Raw genomic sequence first — 15,152 nt, 5'->3', positions numbered from 1 at the left:
CGCGCCCTCTGCCTGCCGTTGGTTTTCTGGTTGCTAGGAGACGGACAGAAGCTGCCCTCGTGAGAATTCCTGTTGGGATTCTCTTCCTGGGCGTGTTAGTATCCCGACTCTGGTTATAAAAGGGTTGACACGCTCCCCTTCTTCTCTCCAGTTCTAGTGAGGCAGTTCGCGCTTCGTCATCCCTTCCAATTCTTACAGTTTTGCGATTCTATATCGCCTTTTTGCCAAGGCATCCAAAGCGGGCTACAGTTTTACAATCCCGCTTGGTTATACCGGTAATTCTCCCACCCACTCACCAGCCGATAAGAATAAAACTCATGCAGCCCTCTCCCCCAGCCCTTATTCTTCCTTCTCACAAGGAATAATAATTTCCACCTGAGAGCTTTAGTGGCCACACTGCCAACAATTAATGTGCTTGAAATAATAAGTAAATAAACAATAATAATACACAAACCCTTTCCATGGATGTAGCCAGGATTTATTTTAGGGGGCACAGGCTTTCTGTAAAGGGGGGGGGGGGGCAGAACCGAGTTACCTGCAACGCAATTGGACAATTAAGTTTATTTATTTGTTTGTTTGTTTATTTGCTTGCTTGCTTGCTTGCTTTAGGGGGGCAGCTGCTCCCCTGGCTACGCCCATGGCCCTTTCTAAATCCATGGCAAAAAAGCTGGGTGAGTCTTGTTTGCTTGTAGAGGAAGAGAAACAGGATCAAAGGCTGAAATTTTATACTGTGCTTAGTGAGATCGGGAATAAGTCCCAATCAACAGGGCAGGCCTCTGCAGAAATGTATAGGATTGCATGGCAAATAATTTATAACATGGATTTCAGATTCGAAAATGCACTTAAAATTTGCTCATTGAAAACCTAACCCCCCCCCCCATTGTTGGGACAAGAGCTATGTTGGAACTGACTGCCTACCTGCACACCACAGAATCTTTCCTTTTCTCAAAATTTGGCATTTTGCTACTGCAGCCACTCTTGGGAACGAGTCTGTGTTCCCATCATGTCCACCAGGATCCTCAGTAATTTTCAAGTGGTCCATGGAGAAAAGTTTGGGAACCACTACTAAAAAGGACTAAACAGAAGTTTTTTAAAAATAACATGCTGGATCAATTACATTAGTAGTTTTAAAATTTCCTACCTTTATGAACCCTTTCCACATGGACTTGTTTGCTGCAAACCCCCTACATGTTAAGAACTGGGGGGCATTCTAAGTGCACATTCAGTTCATGCAAGGCTGGGCCTTACCACATGTGATTTGGACTGGTAGATTACTCCCTGTGGCTGCATGAGACAGACATTCAGCAGTGATGGACAATCCACAGTACAAAAAATCCTGATAAACAAGGAATCCCTAGTCAAAACAAAACAAATTCCTTCCAGTAGCACCTTAAAGACCAACTAAGTCAGTTCTTGGTATGAGCTTTCGTGTGCATGCACACTTCTTCAGATACACCGCAGATACACTGTGTATCTGAAGAAGTGTGCATGCACACGAAAGCTCATACCAAGAACTGACTTAGTTGGTCTTTAAGGTGCTACTGGAAGGAATTTGTTTTGTTTTGACTATGGCAGACCAACACGGCTACCTATCTGTAAAAGGAATCCCTAGCAACACACTGAGAAAATTAATAATGAGCATGGGTAATAGTATCTTGAAGAACTGATTGTGGCCATTGGTGTACTAAATGGTCTGTTAAAGTTATATTCAAGAAAACTATTTGCAACAAAACCTGGTTTAATATTTTTGTATCTTGCATATTTCCTGCAGGAAGTACATAGTCAAGTCTCCCCCTTTCCATAAAGGTCAACAAACATCTGGAGATCAAGTGTGGGAATCCTACATATGTTATTGAAGAATGGCAGCTTGTCAGTTTCTATTGAATGGAACCCATCATTCTTTGTATAACTGTTTTCAGGTATTTCCTGCAAGGGTTCATTTCCAAGAGGTAGAGTAAATCAGATTTCAACAGATAATTTATTTGTCTTTTAGGTGGACGTGTGTGCTTCAGTGATGCTTTGTTATGTTAAGAACTGTGTTATTCATTGAACTTTGACTACTGATTCAGGCTTGGCACAAGTGTTGTGTAACAGAGTTATTCAGGATGCTAAAAACATAGCTCTGTAGTAGGATTCCTCTCGTATATGAAATGAAGTGGAACTTGGATCTTATCCATTGTGTTTACATGTCAATTTCTTTCCTATGTGTTATTCTAGCCCACATCCAAAATCAATTCAATATGCATTGCCCATCTTGAGAAGTAAAATTTACTAGGTATTCCCACTGAACCTTCTAGGATTTACTTACTTCTTGTTGTTTAGTCGTTTAGTCATGTCCGACTCTTTGTGACCCCATTTACTTACTTACTTTGGTGTAAATATAGTTAGACTCCTATAAGTATCAATGGTATATTCGAAATGCCACCATTAAACAATTTACTATGGCCTGACATATGCACTTTGAGTTTAACTAATGGTAAGAAAAGCCAGTTTTGTATGCTTTTTTGGTTTGTAGATGATCTCCATACAACATTACAAAAATTATTTCTGCAATTTTTTTTATTAAGATGGAAAAACTGTCCATAACAATTAGAAACCAATTGTGTTGTTTCAAAAGATTGTATTAAAATATATCTCCCTGGAAGTTGTATAGAAATAATTATATTGTCTTTTCAAAGCAATCTTAATAAATAAAATGGTATACTGTAGTATGATAATGAATGTGACAATGGCAACATGTTTTTTTGGAGAGATATATTATGTTTTAATCCTAAACACAGTTGCTGCAGAGAAAACTCTATAGAAGAGGATGGAACATACCTCAGCATGTCATGCAAATGATTGCTCTGTTATAATTGTCTTTGGTTTAAATAGAGAGAGGGAGGGAGAGAGAAAGAAGACTGCCTGCTTAAAGTGATTCCTATAGGGAAGTGTTTAGTACAATTTTATCTGAAAAGTTGGATACAACATTTCATAGTTACAAAGCTTGTGCCACATTTTCCCATGTGAATCAGATCTTTTCTCTCCTCTCCACATTAACCCTTCCATTTATGGAATTCTGTAATGAACTAGGCATATTTTTGTAATGACATGGTATAGCTGATATGCATAAAGTACAAATTGCATAGAGAGACAAAAATATTGACTTTGGCAGTATTTACAACCATCCATTTATAAACAATTTGCTAATATCTGTCATTTGTTCATCTAAGATATGTCCATTTGGATGCCATTTCTTAAACTTCTGCTTCCAAACATTTTACCCGTGGTTCAGGCTTGGCTTGAGATTCTTCTGTGTTTTTCCCGTTTCCCTTGGGTTCCTGCTCTGGAGTTTTGACACTTGTCTTTGTTTCTTTGATGTTCTTGGTTTCAATTTCTACCTTTTTCTCCTCCTTGTTGGAAAATGGAAATGTTTTCTTGTATCTTTAAACAAATTTGGAACAAGTTAGGAAATTGTAACCATAAGTCTCCAATTTTCTCTTCTCCAAAGGAAGCTAAGCATTTGCACTATGTCTGGAACAACTTGCCACTCAAAGAATTGAAGTAGGCAATGAACACATTCTTGAGAAGGTGGAAGGACAACTCAGATAACCCTTAGGATGTTGTATAGTTAACTTTGAACTCACCAGAGCCACATAAATGCCACTGTGCAGCACAGCAGTTCCCAATTCATGTGTTTATCCCCCAACAGAATTGAGGGATGCATTTAGGTAAAATCCCAAGACCAGATCAGAGCACTAGTGCTGGGTTCTTTTATGAGCTGCTGTTCCACAGAGGGTCACAGATCTGGTGGTCAAGAGACACATGGGCGTAGCCAGGATTTTTGTTAGGAGGGGCAGGACTTTCGTGGGGGGGGGAAGCAGGATTGATGAGATTGGTCAGTTAGTTAAATATTTCTATTGTTTTACTTGATCTGGGGGCAGCTGCCCCCCTGCCCCCCCCCGCTACATCCATGAAGAGACCATAACATGCAGATTATGTAAATGCACTTCCCTTCCATGTGCAGAACACTGTACATGAACACATGTACATTCATATGCAAATGTGCTTCACCTGTATTATGTTTCTACTGCATAAAAGAATAAACATGCCAATGAAGGTACAGGGTTAGAGGCTGACTTGCACAAAGCATTCTATCTGCAGAGTCCAAGGCTCACTTTCTTGGTCAACATGTTGAATGCGCACACGTCAAGGCAACAGATGTATAAAGATGCATATGGATATTTATTGTAGCAAATAAAACAAAAAAAATACCCTTACTTTTTGACATAGCAGACTGCTAAAACAACTGTTGCTGTGAAGAAGATGAGGGCAAGCACAAGGAGGGCAGTGGGTACACCTAGAGAGAGAAATAGATTGTTTTAGAATCAAAGAGTGTGAAGGGTAATCCATCATGTCTGGTGGTTTCCAAAGGCTGGTCAGCACACAACATTGATTTGTGGATGGGAATTCAAGGGGGCGTTTTGGACCTATACAGCCTTTCACTGCTCAGGACCAAAGTATTTGAGGAACTAGCTTGCTCTGTATCAGTGACTCGCTTCTCAGTAGTTGACTTGTCCTCTCTGCAAGAGTTTAGGAGATATGCAGCCAAGAAAGGGACATTTACTGTTACACTCCTTGCATTGTGGAATGTTGTTTTCAGGAATTGCTTTTCTCTCCCTGTTTTTTAAAAAACTATCTAATATATTTCTGTTTTAGCTTGTATTTGGTTTTTGTGACTGGTTGAGTTGTGGATGTCCTTTGTTCATATTGATGCATCTGTTGGTTTTGTTTTCATTTATGTGATTTTATATGAAAATGTGATTTTTTAAATTAAAAAAACCATGTTTTGTTTCTACTCCAAAAGTGTTATAAAATGTCTTAAAGCAGCACACTTTTAAAAAAATATACACAAAATATTTTGTGGCCAAAAAAAATTCCCTGGAACTTCACAGAACAGCAGGAATTTTTGTCATACTGGCATGCTTTTGTTGCTGAACAACTTGTCCCCACAGAGCATGTGCAACTAATTAGTCACCATGTCCTGGCGTATGATTCAGCCTGGGCGTAGTTGGTAGATTAATCTTGGCACTGATAATTTTTAAGCCACCCCAAAATGCCTGTTAGCATTACTTTATTTCTGTTCTTGTCCTCTCAGAGTTGGAGAAAGATGATGTCATCATCTAGACTGACGAGAAAACTCTAATGTTGCAGTGCTATGCACACTTAAAGGTAAAGGTAAAGGGACCCCTGACCGTTAAGTCCAGTCGCAGATGACTCTAGGGTTGCGGTGCTCATCTCGCTTTAATGGCCGAGGGAGCCGGCGTTTGTCCACAAACAGCTTCCGGGTCCTGTGGCTAGCATGACTAAGCCACTTCTGGCGAAAGCAGAGCAGCGCACGAGAAAGCCGTTTACCTTCCCGCTGGAGTGGTACCTATTTATCTACGTGCACTTTGATGTGCTTTCAAACTGCTAGGTGGGCAGGAGCTGGGGCCGAGCAACGGGAGCTCACCCCGTCACGGGGATTCGAACCGCCAAACTTCTGATCGGCAAGCCCTAGGCTGTGTGGTTTGGACCACAGCGCCACCTGCTTACCTGGGAGTAAATCCCATTTTATGATGGCAAATTCCATTAGCAAAAATTAGGATGGCCAGATGCAAAAGAGGACAGGGCTCATGAACCTTTAATAATTAGTAGAATAGGGAATTTTTTGCCAGCATAGGTTGCACAACAGTAGGATTAACTGAAGATCCCTCTTCTAATCAACTATTAAAGGTGCGGAAGTGTGGTCTGCTTTTCTATCTGGCCACCCTGGAAGGACATTTCCATAAAAAAAGACTTTGAAACCACTTCTGTAGCTCAGTATCCCTGGACTGAAATGAGATTGATTAAGAATTCTTTGACATAACTACTTTGTCGTGTCATCAGCAGCCACAATGAGCAGCAACTATCTGTCATGCCCTTTTGGATACAGGGGAAGAAGAACTCTCTTATATCTCAAAACTAGCACACCTCCCACAAGCAAGTAAGCAGCAGAAACCCACCTAAACCTGGGGGAGGGGGTAAGTTATAGCCCTCAACCACATTTCATGCAGATATCAAGGAGAGGAACATGGGGGAATGGGTGGTGGAAAGAGAGAAAAGGTGGTACTCACCTATCTTGGGCTCTGTCCTCACCCATTGCTTGTTTTAATTCCACTCATTGCCAGCACTAGGCCTATGACAGATTACTTCCAACAAGAGAATGTGACCCTTGACTTAAGGGCCGGGCCCCCTCAGTGTTTAGAAGGCCAATGTACAGTGTCCTGATGTCACATGACTACAGGCATGTGATATCAGAACGTCACGTCGGGTCCCCTCAATCCTCTGGAGTAGGTGGCACTTTTGCCTGCACTTAAGACTTTACCTTTCCTGATCTGTGGCTTTGAACAACCCGCAAGCATTCTTCACTTTCTCTCATCTACCTTTTCCCTAGTCTAATTTTTGGGAAGTTTCCTCTTTTGAAGTCAAATGCAACTTTCTTGGACTTTCCTGGCAATAGCCGACCTACATATATGGTGAATTTGAGACCACTGTGGCCACTGTTTCCAATCAGTTCAACACCACTTACATCCTGCCCTAGGTCCTAGGCACCACTAAACATAAAATCCTGGGTAGCTACCCCTTGGTTGATTTGTTGTTTTTCTAGGCATAGCTATTTAGCGTTTCTAAACATTTTGCCTCTTTGCCATGACTGGATTGTGCATATTCCAAGTCTGTATGAAGGTAAGATTCCCATTGGTGTGAAGCTGGTTTGAGAAACAAATCCTCAGACAGTACTGTTTTATAACAACAGAATTCATTTGCATTTTGGATAATGTCATATGGAAAGGCAGTGAGTGCACAGTAAATGAAAGTGGGAACACAACCTTAGTGGGTTCATGATGGAGGCAAGATTCAAACCAGGGGCTTCCTCAGCCATACTAATGCAAGGTGTCAGTTGGTTTTTTTCCCAAGGGATGTAATATTAAAATAAGAGTCTTCTGAAACAGATCTAGGCTAGGCCAAAAATAAATAATTCTTAAAATACATCAGAAATGAAGAATCCCCTTCACTCCTGCAGGTCTGGTTTAGTTTACATTCTTTACAGCTTCTTGCTTCAAAATGTCACCTTTCCCTTACCTCCACTCAATATGTATTTTTTAAACCTCAGATGAAGCCCTAGCTTTCCTTTTATTTGCATTAACACATCTACTGATGTTTTGTTATACCACTGGAAAAGACCAGAAGGCATGGGGAAAGTATGAAAACAGTCATACATATAATTCTCTAAGCTAAATAATGGGATGTTGCTCTTACCTCCAAACAGAGAATCATTTCTAAAGGCAGTTTGTTTTGCCGTGAGATGTAGGATCACATCCTCCGTAGTTGGTGCTGTTGGTGAAATGGTCTGCGTTACACATATAATACGATATAGCAGCTTTGAAGGCTCTTTAGTTTTCTGTGACTCAGATGTTTGAACTACTGCTGAAGTGTCCTGAGGCAAGACTGCAGAAGTAGAGTTTGCCTCCATAGTAACATCCAGGGATGCAGTTGTACTTTCTTCTGGTATGCAGGAATTAATCCATGTGTCTGAAAAGATGAGGGAAAGCGGTGCAATGAGATGTATTGACACTAGCATTTTGCATGCAGCTGAAATGACTTTTCATACTGAATTGCAGTGAACACTTTCCTCCTTGCTACAACCATCATAAATCAGGTGGTAATTTCTATTTCTTTTTGTTTGTTTGTTTGTTTGTTTGTTTAAAGTACACTTCATCATCCTCACCCTAGTGCCTCTAATAGCTAAGCTGGACGGGAACTGCACTGTCAGCGTAAGTGGGATCCCTGAGAAACAAGAAGGAGGTGTCAGCAGCAGTATGGCAGTTAACAACAGGGGAGGTTGAATATCCATTAGAAAAAAAATGTTTTGCTGGGTGCTCTTTCTCCTGCTCACAACAGGAAAATTGGGAGCATAACGGGAGTCGAAAGCATTAAATTCCTGCACATCTGGTCCTAATAGTGGTTATTTAAATGAAACGACATACTTACTCATTGCTTTCACAAAATTAACATCTCATCTAGTTTGGCCCTTAGGCCAGGAAAAACATTGGTTCAGAAAGTTACCCAACCCACTACATTGCGGTGGTACTTAAAACCACATTTTAAAGGCATGTTTTGTGTGCGCCTGTAGCCTGTAGGTGCTTTGATATATTAAATGCAGCAAGAGAATTGAGCTGCCAATGTGATCCTGAGGAATAACTAATCCCTTATTCTGAAGGTCGTTTATATAATTTACACAGTTTGAAAGCTATTATGACACCAATGGCCATTCTGAGTACATTTTAATATAATAGAAGGAAATGACCTCTTTACGGTTCTTCATATGAGTCCCTGGTGGAAGCTTGATGACGCATTTTCATTGACTGAATAGGATGCTGAATGACAGAGTGATATTACTTTTATCACCAGAGTCTTTAAGTGATGCCAAAAGTCACAGAGAGGACACAAATTTATCCAAGTACATTTTACACCAAGACTGTTAGAGATTAACACACTCATTATTAGGTAGTATTTTTGTGTTTTTGGAAGATGCACTGTTATCCTAGGATGAAGCGCAGTACAGAAATTTCATCAACAACATCATCATCATCATCATCATGTGAAGGACAGAGACACTCTGATCCAGTATCAACCAGTAGGGTATCTTTTTCTATCACAATTTGAACTGTATGGAATGTAAATTGTCATACAAGAAATAAAAGAAGCAATAAAATACAATTAAAAATCATGCACCATCTAGCAGAGTGCATTGCAATTGGTACACCATCAGTAATTTTCAAGAGGTTTATGAGGAAATAAATTGGGGAACTTTTAGAATTTAGAGAGAAAAATGTTTCTTTTTAATTTTGCCTATCTGCTCTCCCCTTCATTCCTTATATTTCCATCCCATCCCTAATTCATAGAATCTTAGAATCATAGAATTGAAGGGATCCCATGGGGTCATCTAATCCAACCCTTTGCAATGCAGGAATTGCAGCTAAATAATCTCTGGCTAATAGCCATCCAACCTCCACTTTAAAACCTGAAAGAAAGGAGAGTCCACTGTAACAAAGCTTGATCTGAAACCTTGACAACAACATACCTTGACACACCCAATGATTCTCCGCCCTGCCTGCTTTACTGCCCTTTCATACCATACATTTTGACCAAGGGGACACAGAGAAGTTAGCGGATAGTTTCCTCTCTCAGGTTGAAAGTTTATGTGTAACTTGTAGTTCCTTTTATCCAAGAGTCAGGGTAAAGTGAGAGATGGTGGAAAATTTAAGTTGTGGGGTGGGTGGCGCAGGCTGGCCATGATCTCATGGCAACTGGATAGCCTTCACACGAAATGTTGCTACATCCGCTTAAGAAAGAGATTTGATACAAAATATTATTGCTTGATTCATTATCTTGGCTCACTCACCTGAAGAATTGTAACAGTAAGCATGGGCTCGATAGTCATGTTTGGTTCTCCAGACGACTATTCCAGTGTTATTCCTACCACATTTTTCATTGGGAGTTATCCGGGAAATGACAACATACCCTTCTTGTATCCAGCCAAAACTACAACGGAAAACATTGTTTTTCTGTTAAGCATATGCCCATATCAAAGAATGTACTTGATAAAATTTAGCATATAAAAGCTAAACTGAACGTTTATTCTGGTCACTGTGGGCCATTGAATAGCTTGCTTGCTTACTGATTGATTGATTGATTGATAGATAGATAAATAGATAGATAGATAGATTAATTGTGTGAGGCCCAAGTTTTGTTTCTCCCTTAGAAACAACCTACTCTGCAACATGGAGCTTTTATAGAAGAAAGGAAAAGCAAATAACGCTGTAGAAAAGTTCTCTCACAGGTTTATCTTTAAAAAGATAGGCAATATTTTCTACTGTTGACAACTTTATGGATTTGCAATTCAGGTTCCAAGGTTTGCCATTTGTAGTCTAACACATGAAATTGTCATATGTTTAAATAGGGGGATGAAATGCCTATGAATGGGTCTGGACTGCATCACTGTGCAATTTGGCTTACTTGCAAATAAGCATGTATAAATTTAATACCACCTTCTTGCTGAATATGTATTTGATGTGGTTCTTCAGCATAATCAAACAACTCATCCAATAATAGCAAGTGTCTGTCACACACGACTACACTATCTCAAGGACACAGAAAGTTTTCTTCTTGGTTGTTTTTTTTTTTTTAAAAAAAAAAAAAACTTTATTTAGGGGAGCCCACCTAGGAGGCAAGATGAGGTGACCAATTCGGGCAGTGGGATCCATAGGAGTAGCAAATGCAACCTCCAAAGAATGCAATGCCCGCTGCCACAGTAGCAGTGACAGCTGTGGCATACGCCTTGAAGACTGGATCTGCTGCCTTCTCAGCATCCCCTCATGCAGCAACCTCTTGGCATAGGGAGGAGCTCCTCACACCCATGTTCCGATGTAGATATTTATCCTGCCCCCATTCCCGATGTAGATCTTCACACACCACTTCGTCTCTGGTGGGGGTGGGGGGAGGAACCATTTTGCGCTTCACCGCAAGTGTCAAAACGTCTTGGGCCAGCCCTGACTTTAGCAATTTCTGCACATTGAAACACTATACACATCTGTTTAGAAGCAAGTCCCATTGTGTTCAGTGGGGCTGACTTCCTAATAACTGTGTTTAAGATTCAGACTTAATAAAATTGTCAAGAAGAGGAAATGAAAAGCTGTATAATGTCACAGTCAGGATGTTACATGGTAAGTAATGTAAAACAAGAGTGTAAACGGAATGAAAGACATGTTATAAAAATGTGCAAAGATGTCAATGATTTGATTACTAACTATTTCTGAGATCTAAGGATCTACGCAAACAGTTCTGTGACCCTAAGGAGGCTTTGGGGCTTACAAGTATTGAACAGCAACTCTTCCTGTCACATAGCCCGTCTCTTTGGAAACTTGGGGACGTTTCAAAAGGAGTTTGTGATATGGGATAGCAGGATCCTGTCAATTTTTCAGTTGGTCTACTCTGAGTACGACTAATGTTGGATGTTACTCTATGGACTTAGACTTAAATATTTGAAATCCCTTCTGTGAAGGAAATGAACAGAGACAGTCACAGCACAATCCTAACTCAATGTAAGTCCTATTGAATTCAATGAGGCTTACTCCCAGGTAAGTGAGGTTAGGGTTGCAGCCTTAATCACAGAATGTTGATGTAATAAAAGTCAGAATAAGGTGTAGATATTTAATTATTTCATGCTTTAGATTCATTTATAATAATATTTTTTAAAATATTGTATCTACAAAGAGATGTCTATTTGCCAACCTACAATAAAATATTTTAAATGTTGAAAGATTTTCTGTACCTGCAGGTTTCAAAGCCATGCTTCCGAGCCTCTTCAACCTGAGATTTATATGCCAACTGTAACCCCAGCTGCTCGCATATTTGTCGTGCAGTGACAAAATTAAATACACCTTTATTGTTAACATGTGAAGCAAGAGTTATTCCAGAAATCCTGCACTGGAGAGTCTTAACATCTGCAAATAGAGAAGAAATACATCAAATGATTACTTGTAGAAATTTGATCTTTAATTTCATGTACTTTGAAGAGTGGAAAAATTATAAGAGCTACTTTACATAAAGTCAAGTATAATTACACCAACTAGCTGAGTCGCTCCAGCATTCCAATCCAGGGTCATGCCTATTCCCAATAACCGATATTCTTTAACTAAAAATAACTTTGGTTAGTAAGGATCAGGGAGAGCTGGGTTTGAACTCTCCCTCAGCCTAGTCACTCTCTTAAAGAATTGCTGTGAGGGTACAATGGAATGTAAAAAGAATAATGTACACAGCCGGGGAGCACCTTGATATCCAAGGATTGGTTTGGGAACATGTGCTTTTAAATGTGTTCATAAATGATCTAGAGTTAGGGGTGAGCAGCGAAGTTACCAAGTTTGCTGGTGATACAAAATGGTTCAGAGTGGTTAAAACAAAACAGGATTGCAAATCGTCTTAAGCAGGGTGAAGGAACAGTAAAATGGCAAATGTCATTCAATGTAAGCAAATGTAAAGTGATGCACATCAGGGCAAAAAGCCTTAATTTAATATATACACTTACAGGATCTGAACTGACAGTGATTGACCAGGAACAGAGGCAGTTTTAGGGGAGCAGGACTGGTTTGGGCGCCACGGTGCAGGGGTGCCTCAGCAATGCTGTAGAGCGCAAGAGATGGGTGTGTGGGTGCTTGATTTTAGTGTCGTCGTACAGGGTGCTGCTGAAAATTTAGAGCTCAAAGGCTGCCACTGCTGGGAACAAGACCTTGGAGTCTTGAGAAAAGCCTGAGGAAGTTTATGAGTATAGGCTACCATGTGGGGGACTTTTTAACCAAGAGAAAATTTGAGTAAGCAGGGACATTATAGAGGTGCATTAAATTATGAATAGCATGAAGAAAATGGATGGAAAACTGTTTTTCCCTTTCATAATACAGTGGTACCTCAGGTTAAGAACTTATTTCGTTCTGGAGGTCCGTTCTTAACCTGAAACTGTTCTTAACCTGAAGCATCACTTTAGCTAATGGGGCCTCCTGTTGCTGCCGTGCCGCCGGCGTACGGTTTCTGTTCTCATCCTGAAGCAAAGTTCTTAACCCGAGGTACTATTTCTGGGTGAGTGGAGTCTGTAACCTGAAGCGTCTGTAACCTAAAGCATATGTAACCCGAGGTACCACTGTACTAGAATTCAAAGTCACTTGTTGTTCAAAAAGAACATTTGACAAATGAGGTACAGTCAAGATGATAAGGGTCTATCAGATTTGGAGGGAAGGAATATCTGCAGTATTCTGCAGAACAGTTAGCCTTGGGAATAAGAGACATCCTTTCTTTTAAAATAAGGGAACAGGGTTTAAAAATAAGCATTGTGTATCTGAATCTTGACTCCTCTTTCCTCTTTAGTCATCAATTTGCCTCAAACAATACTCTACTCCCCAAGGACCAATTTTTCTTACCAAGCTGAGTGCTCTCGGTGCATGCAAATATTTGTGGTGTTTCAGTGCCAACACTACCATTAGGCAGGAAGGGACAGTACATATTAGAGGGCATAAGATTACCGGTATTTAAAACAAATTTAATTCCATGGCATCTTTTGGAGTTTCTGCTTCAAATAGCAACATGAGTTTGCTATCTTTTTTTATTAAGTGCTTTACTCATAACCTAAGTTTCCTAAGATTAGGAAGTTTACTTGAAACAGGAAAATGAAGTTAATTGAAAGAGCTCTGTATGATTTCTTGTGCACTGACAGATAGAACTGGAGAGTTTGATAAAGCTATATTAGTCATTCCAGCGGTTTGGCTGTTCTCTCTCAGGACTTGAAGTGGAAATGGGTGTGGCTGAACTTGCAAGGAAGGAAAAGGAGGAAGGGAAGGGATTCTATCTGAAACGATGGGAACAAGTAAAGGAAAAGGGAAAATTATATTAAGCTTGTGGCGACTGGAATTTTTTTTAGCATGGATAGAGTGCTGGACTGTGCTCTATGGCAACTATAACCTGGGCTGTGAACTTACTGGCTAAAAACAGGTGGCTGGCTAGCACTCAGCAGAGCAACTTTAAATCATTTTAAAAGTCATTAAACTAACAACCAGCAAAAACTTTTGAACTGCTCAGTAGATTCAAAACCTTGTTTTTTTGTGGGTTGATAAACACATTTTGAAGATGTTAAGAGGGAAGGGAGGAACAAATCCAAGCAAAAAAATAAAACTTAAAAAAAAAACCACAGAAAAATATCTAGTTCTGCAGCTAAGGTAACTGCTGCATTACTTGTAACACCTGATTCAGGATTTCATTTTTGAATAATTTATTAACATTCTAGTTGCATCTTTAACTGGAGACACTTAAGAGTTCTTGGCTGCTTCCAGACAGCCTGTTTATTGAGTATCCTGATTTGTTTGCATAAAGCTTATAGGGAGGTTAGGTGACGTTGGCTATTTATTGAGAATTCATTTTGATTTGTTTGCAGGGAGGTTATACAATGTTGGGCCAAGCAAGTGTTATTCCATCCATTCCAGTGCATCTTTATTGCAAAGAGTCCAAACTTTGGGGGCCAGAAACAAGTTGTGTGAGAGCATAAAGTCAACTTTAACAGTGCCAGCCAAATTTGCTGCCATGTGTCTGAATCCCACCCCAAAACAGTGGCAGTCTGGAAGCACCCTTTATTGTTTAGGTATCCTCCTGCTCTGTGTTTCATTTTACTGCAATCCGGGATTAATTTGCAGAGCTGTGAATAATCTTGCTGAGAATAGTGGGCTGGATTTGATTACCTTGTCCTTACAGTGCTACAAAACACTTCAGAAAAAAACAGTACAAGCAACATACTAAAAACGTACCTTCCAAAGGAAAATTGTGCTGGGCTGTGATGCTTGCAATCCAGGTTGAGAAAAAGAAAATTGTAACTCCAACATGAGATGCCATCCTCGGGAACAGTAGGTAGCAAGATTCAAGCCAGGTTGCTTCCTTCCCACCCTGCAGTGTTGAAAATGCGACGCCTGGCGCACCTTGTGATCTCCGAATGAGGTCCTCTCTTGAGAACTGCTGGACGGCCACTGTGCTCCACCGCAGGCAGGAACGAACTTGTTGCTGAGCTCAAAAGCCATCCCACAGGTCAAGGTCACTAAGTGGAAACGCATGACACCCCCCCCAAAAAAGCTAGGGGGCAGCCTGGAAAATAAAACTTGTGCTGACTCAGAAAACGTACAGCTGAGGAAGAGAGATAACACGATGTTATACTCTTCGTCTTATAAACAACGGGAAGATTTCCCCTATAGCTCTGGGGTGCTCGTTCTGTGACAGTTCCTGTTTAGGCAGTTGTGAGTCACTTATCCCTTCATTCAGCCTAATCACTTGTTAACCAGAAGCTGCGGGTGTGGTGTGTAAAACTGTTGATTACCTTATATGTAAAAACATGGAAAACAGAACTTTTGATATAAATTTATAATTTAGATGCATGGTTGAAAGATGAAAAAAATGACTATTTGACTGAGGTAATGGTTTACAAACTCTGTTTTTGGGAAGGGATAGAATCATAGAATTGTAGAGTTGGAAGAGACCCTGAGTCATCATCTAGTCCAACCCCTTCA

The 15,152-nt window shown here is 40.2% G+C and overlaps 1 protein-coding gene and 1 long non-coding RNA gene across 5 annotated transcripts; one reads left to right on the top strand and one right to left on the bottom strand.

The window, feature by feature from the left end:
• Positions 1-12: 12 nt before the first annotated feature.
• On the top strand, positions 13-2,172 carry LOC309330832. 4 transcript variants are annotated; one of them, XR_014151608.1, is made up of 3 exons: positions 42-94; positions 610-671; positions 1,772-2,172. It is a non-coding gene; the product is annotated as an uncharacterized lncRNA (long non-coding RNA). The 4 variants fall into 4 exon arrangements; XR_014151607.1 differs by lacking the exon at positions 610-671 and having other exon boundaries at positions 13-94; XR_014151609.1 differs by lacking the exons at positions 42-94; positions 610-671 and adding an exon at positions 108-427.
• A 567-nt stretch (positions 2,173-2,739) lies between these two features.
• Positions 2,740-14,656, bottom strand: LYVE1 (lymphatic vessel endothelial hyaluronan receptor 1). The gene is made up of 6 exons (XM_081841980.1): positions 14,403-14,656; positions 11,393-11,564; positions 9,464-9,603; positions 7,318-7,590; positions 4,261-4,339; positions 2,740-3,423 (listed from the first exon to the last, which is right to left on the bottom strand). Exons 1-6 carry the CDS (start codon positions 14,485-14,487, stop codon positions 3,237-3,239), a joined length of 936 nt encoding a protein of 311 aa, XP_081698106.1. The 5' UTR covers positions 14,488-14,656; the 3' UTR covers positions 2,740-3,236.
• Positions 14,657-15,152: the final 496 nt, after the last annotated feature.

This window comes from Podarcis erhardii (genome assembly GCF_964252035.2).
Source record: "Podarcis erhardii genome assembly, chromosome: 1".
Classification (NCBI taxonomy): domain Eukaryota; kingdom Metazoa; phylum Chordata; class Lepidosauria; order Squamata; family Lacertidae; genus Podarcis; species Podarcis erhardii.
Note: the sequence above shows the minus strand (reverse complement) of the source record. Positions and strands in the feature narration are given on the sequence as shown.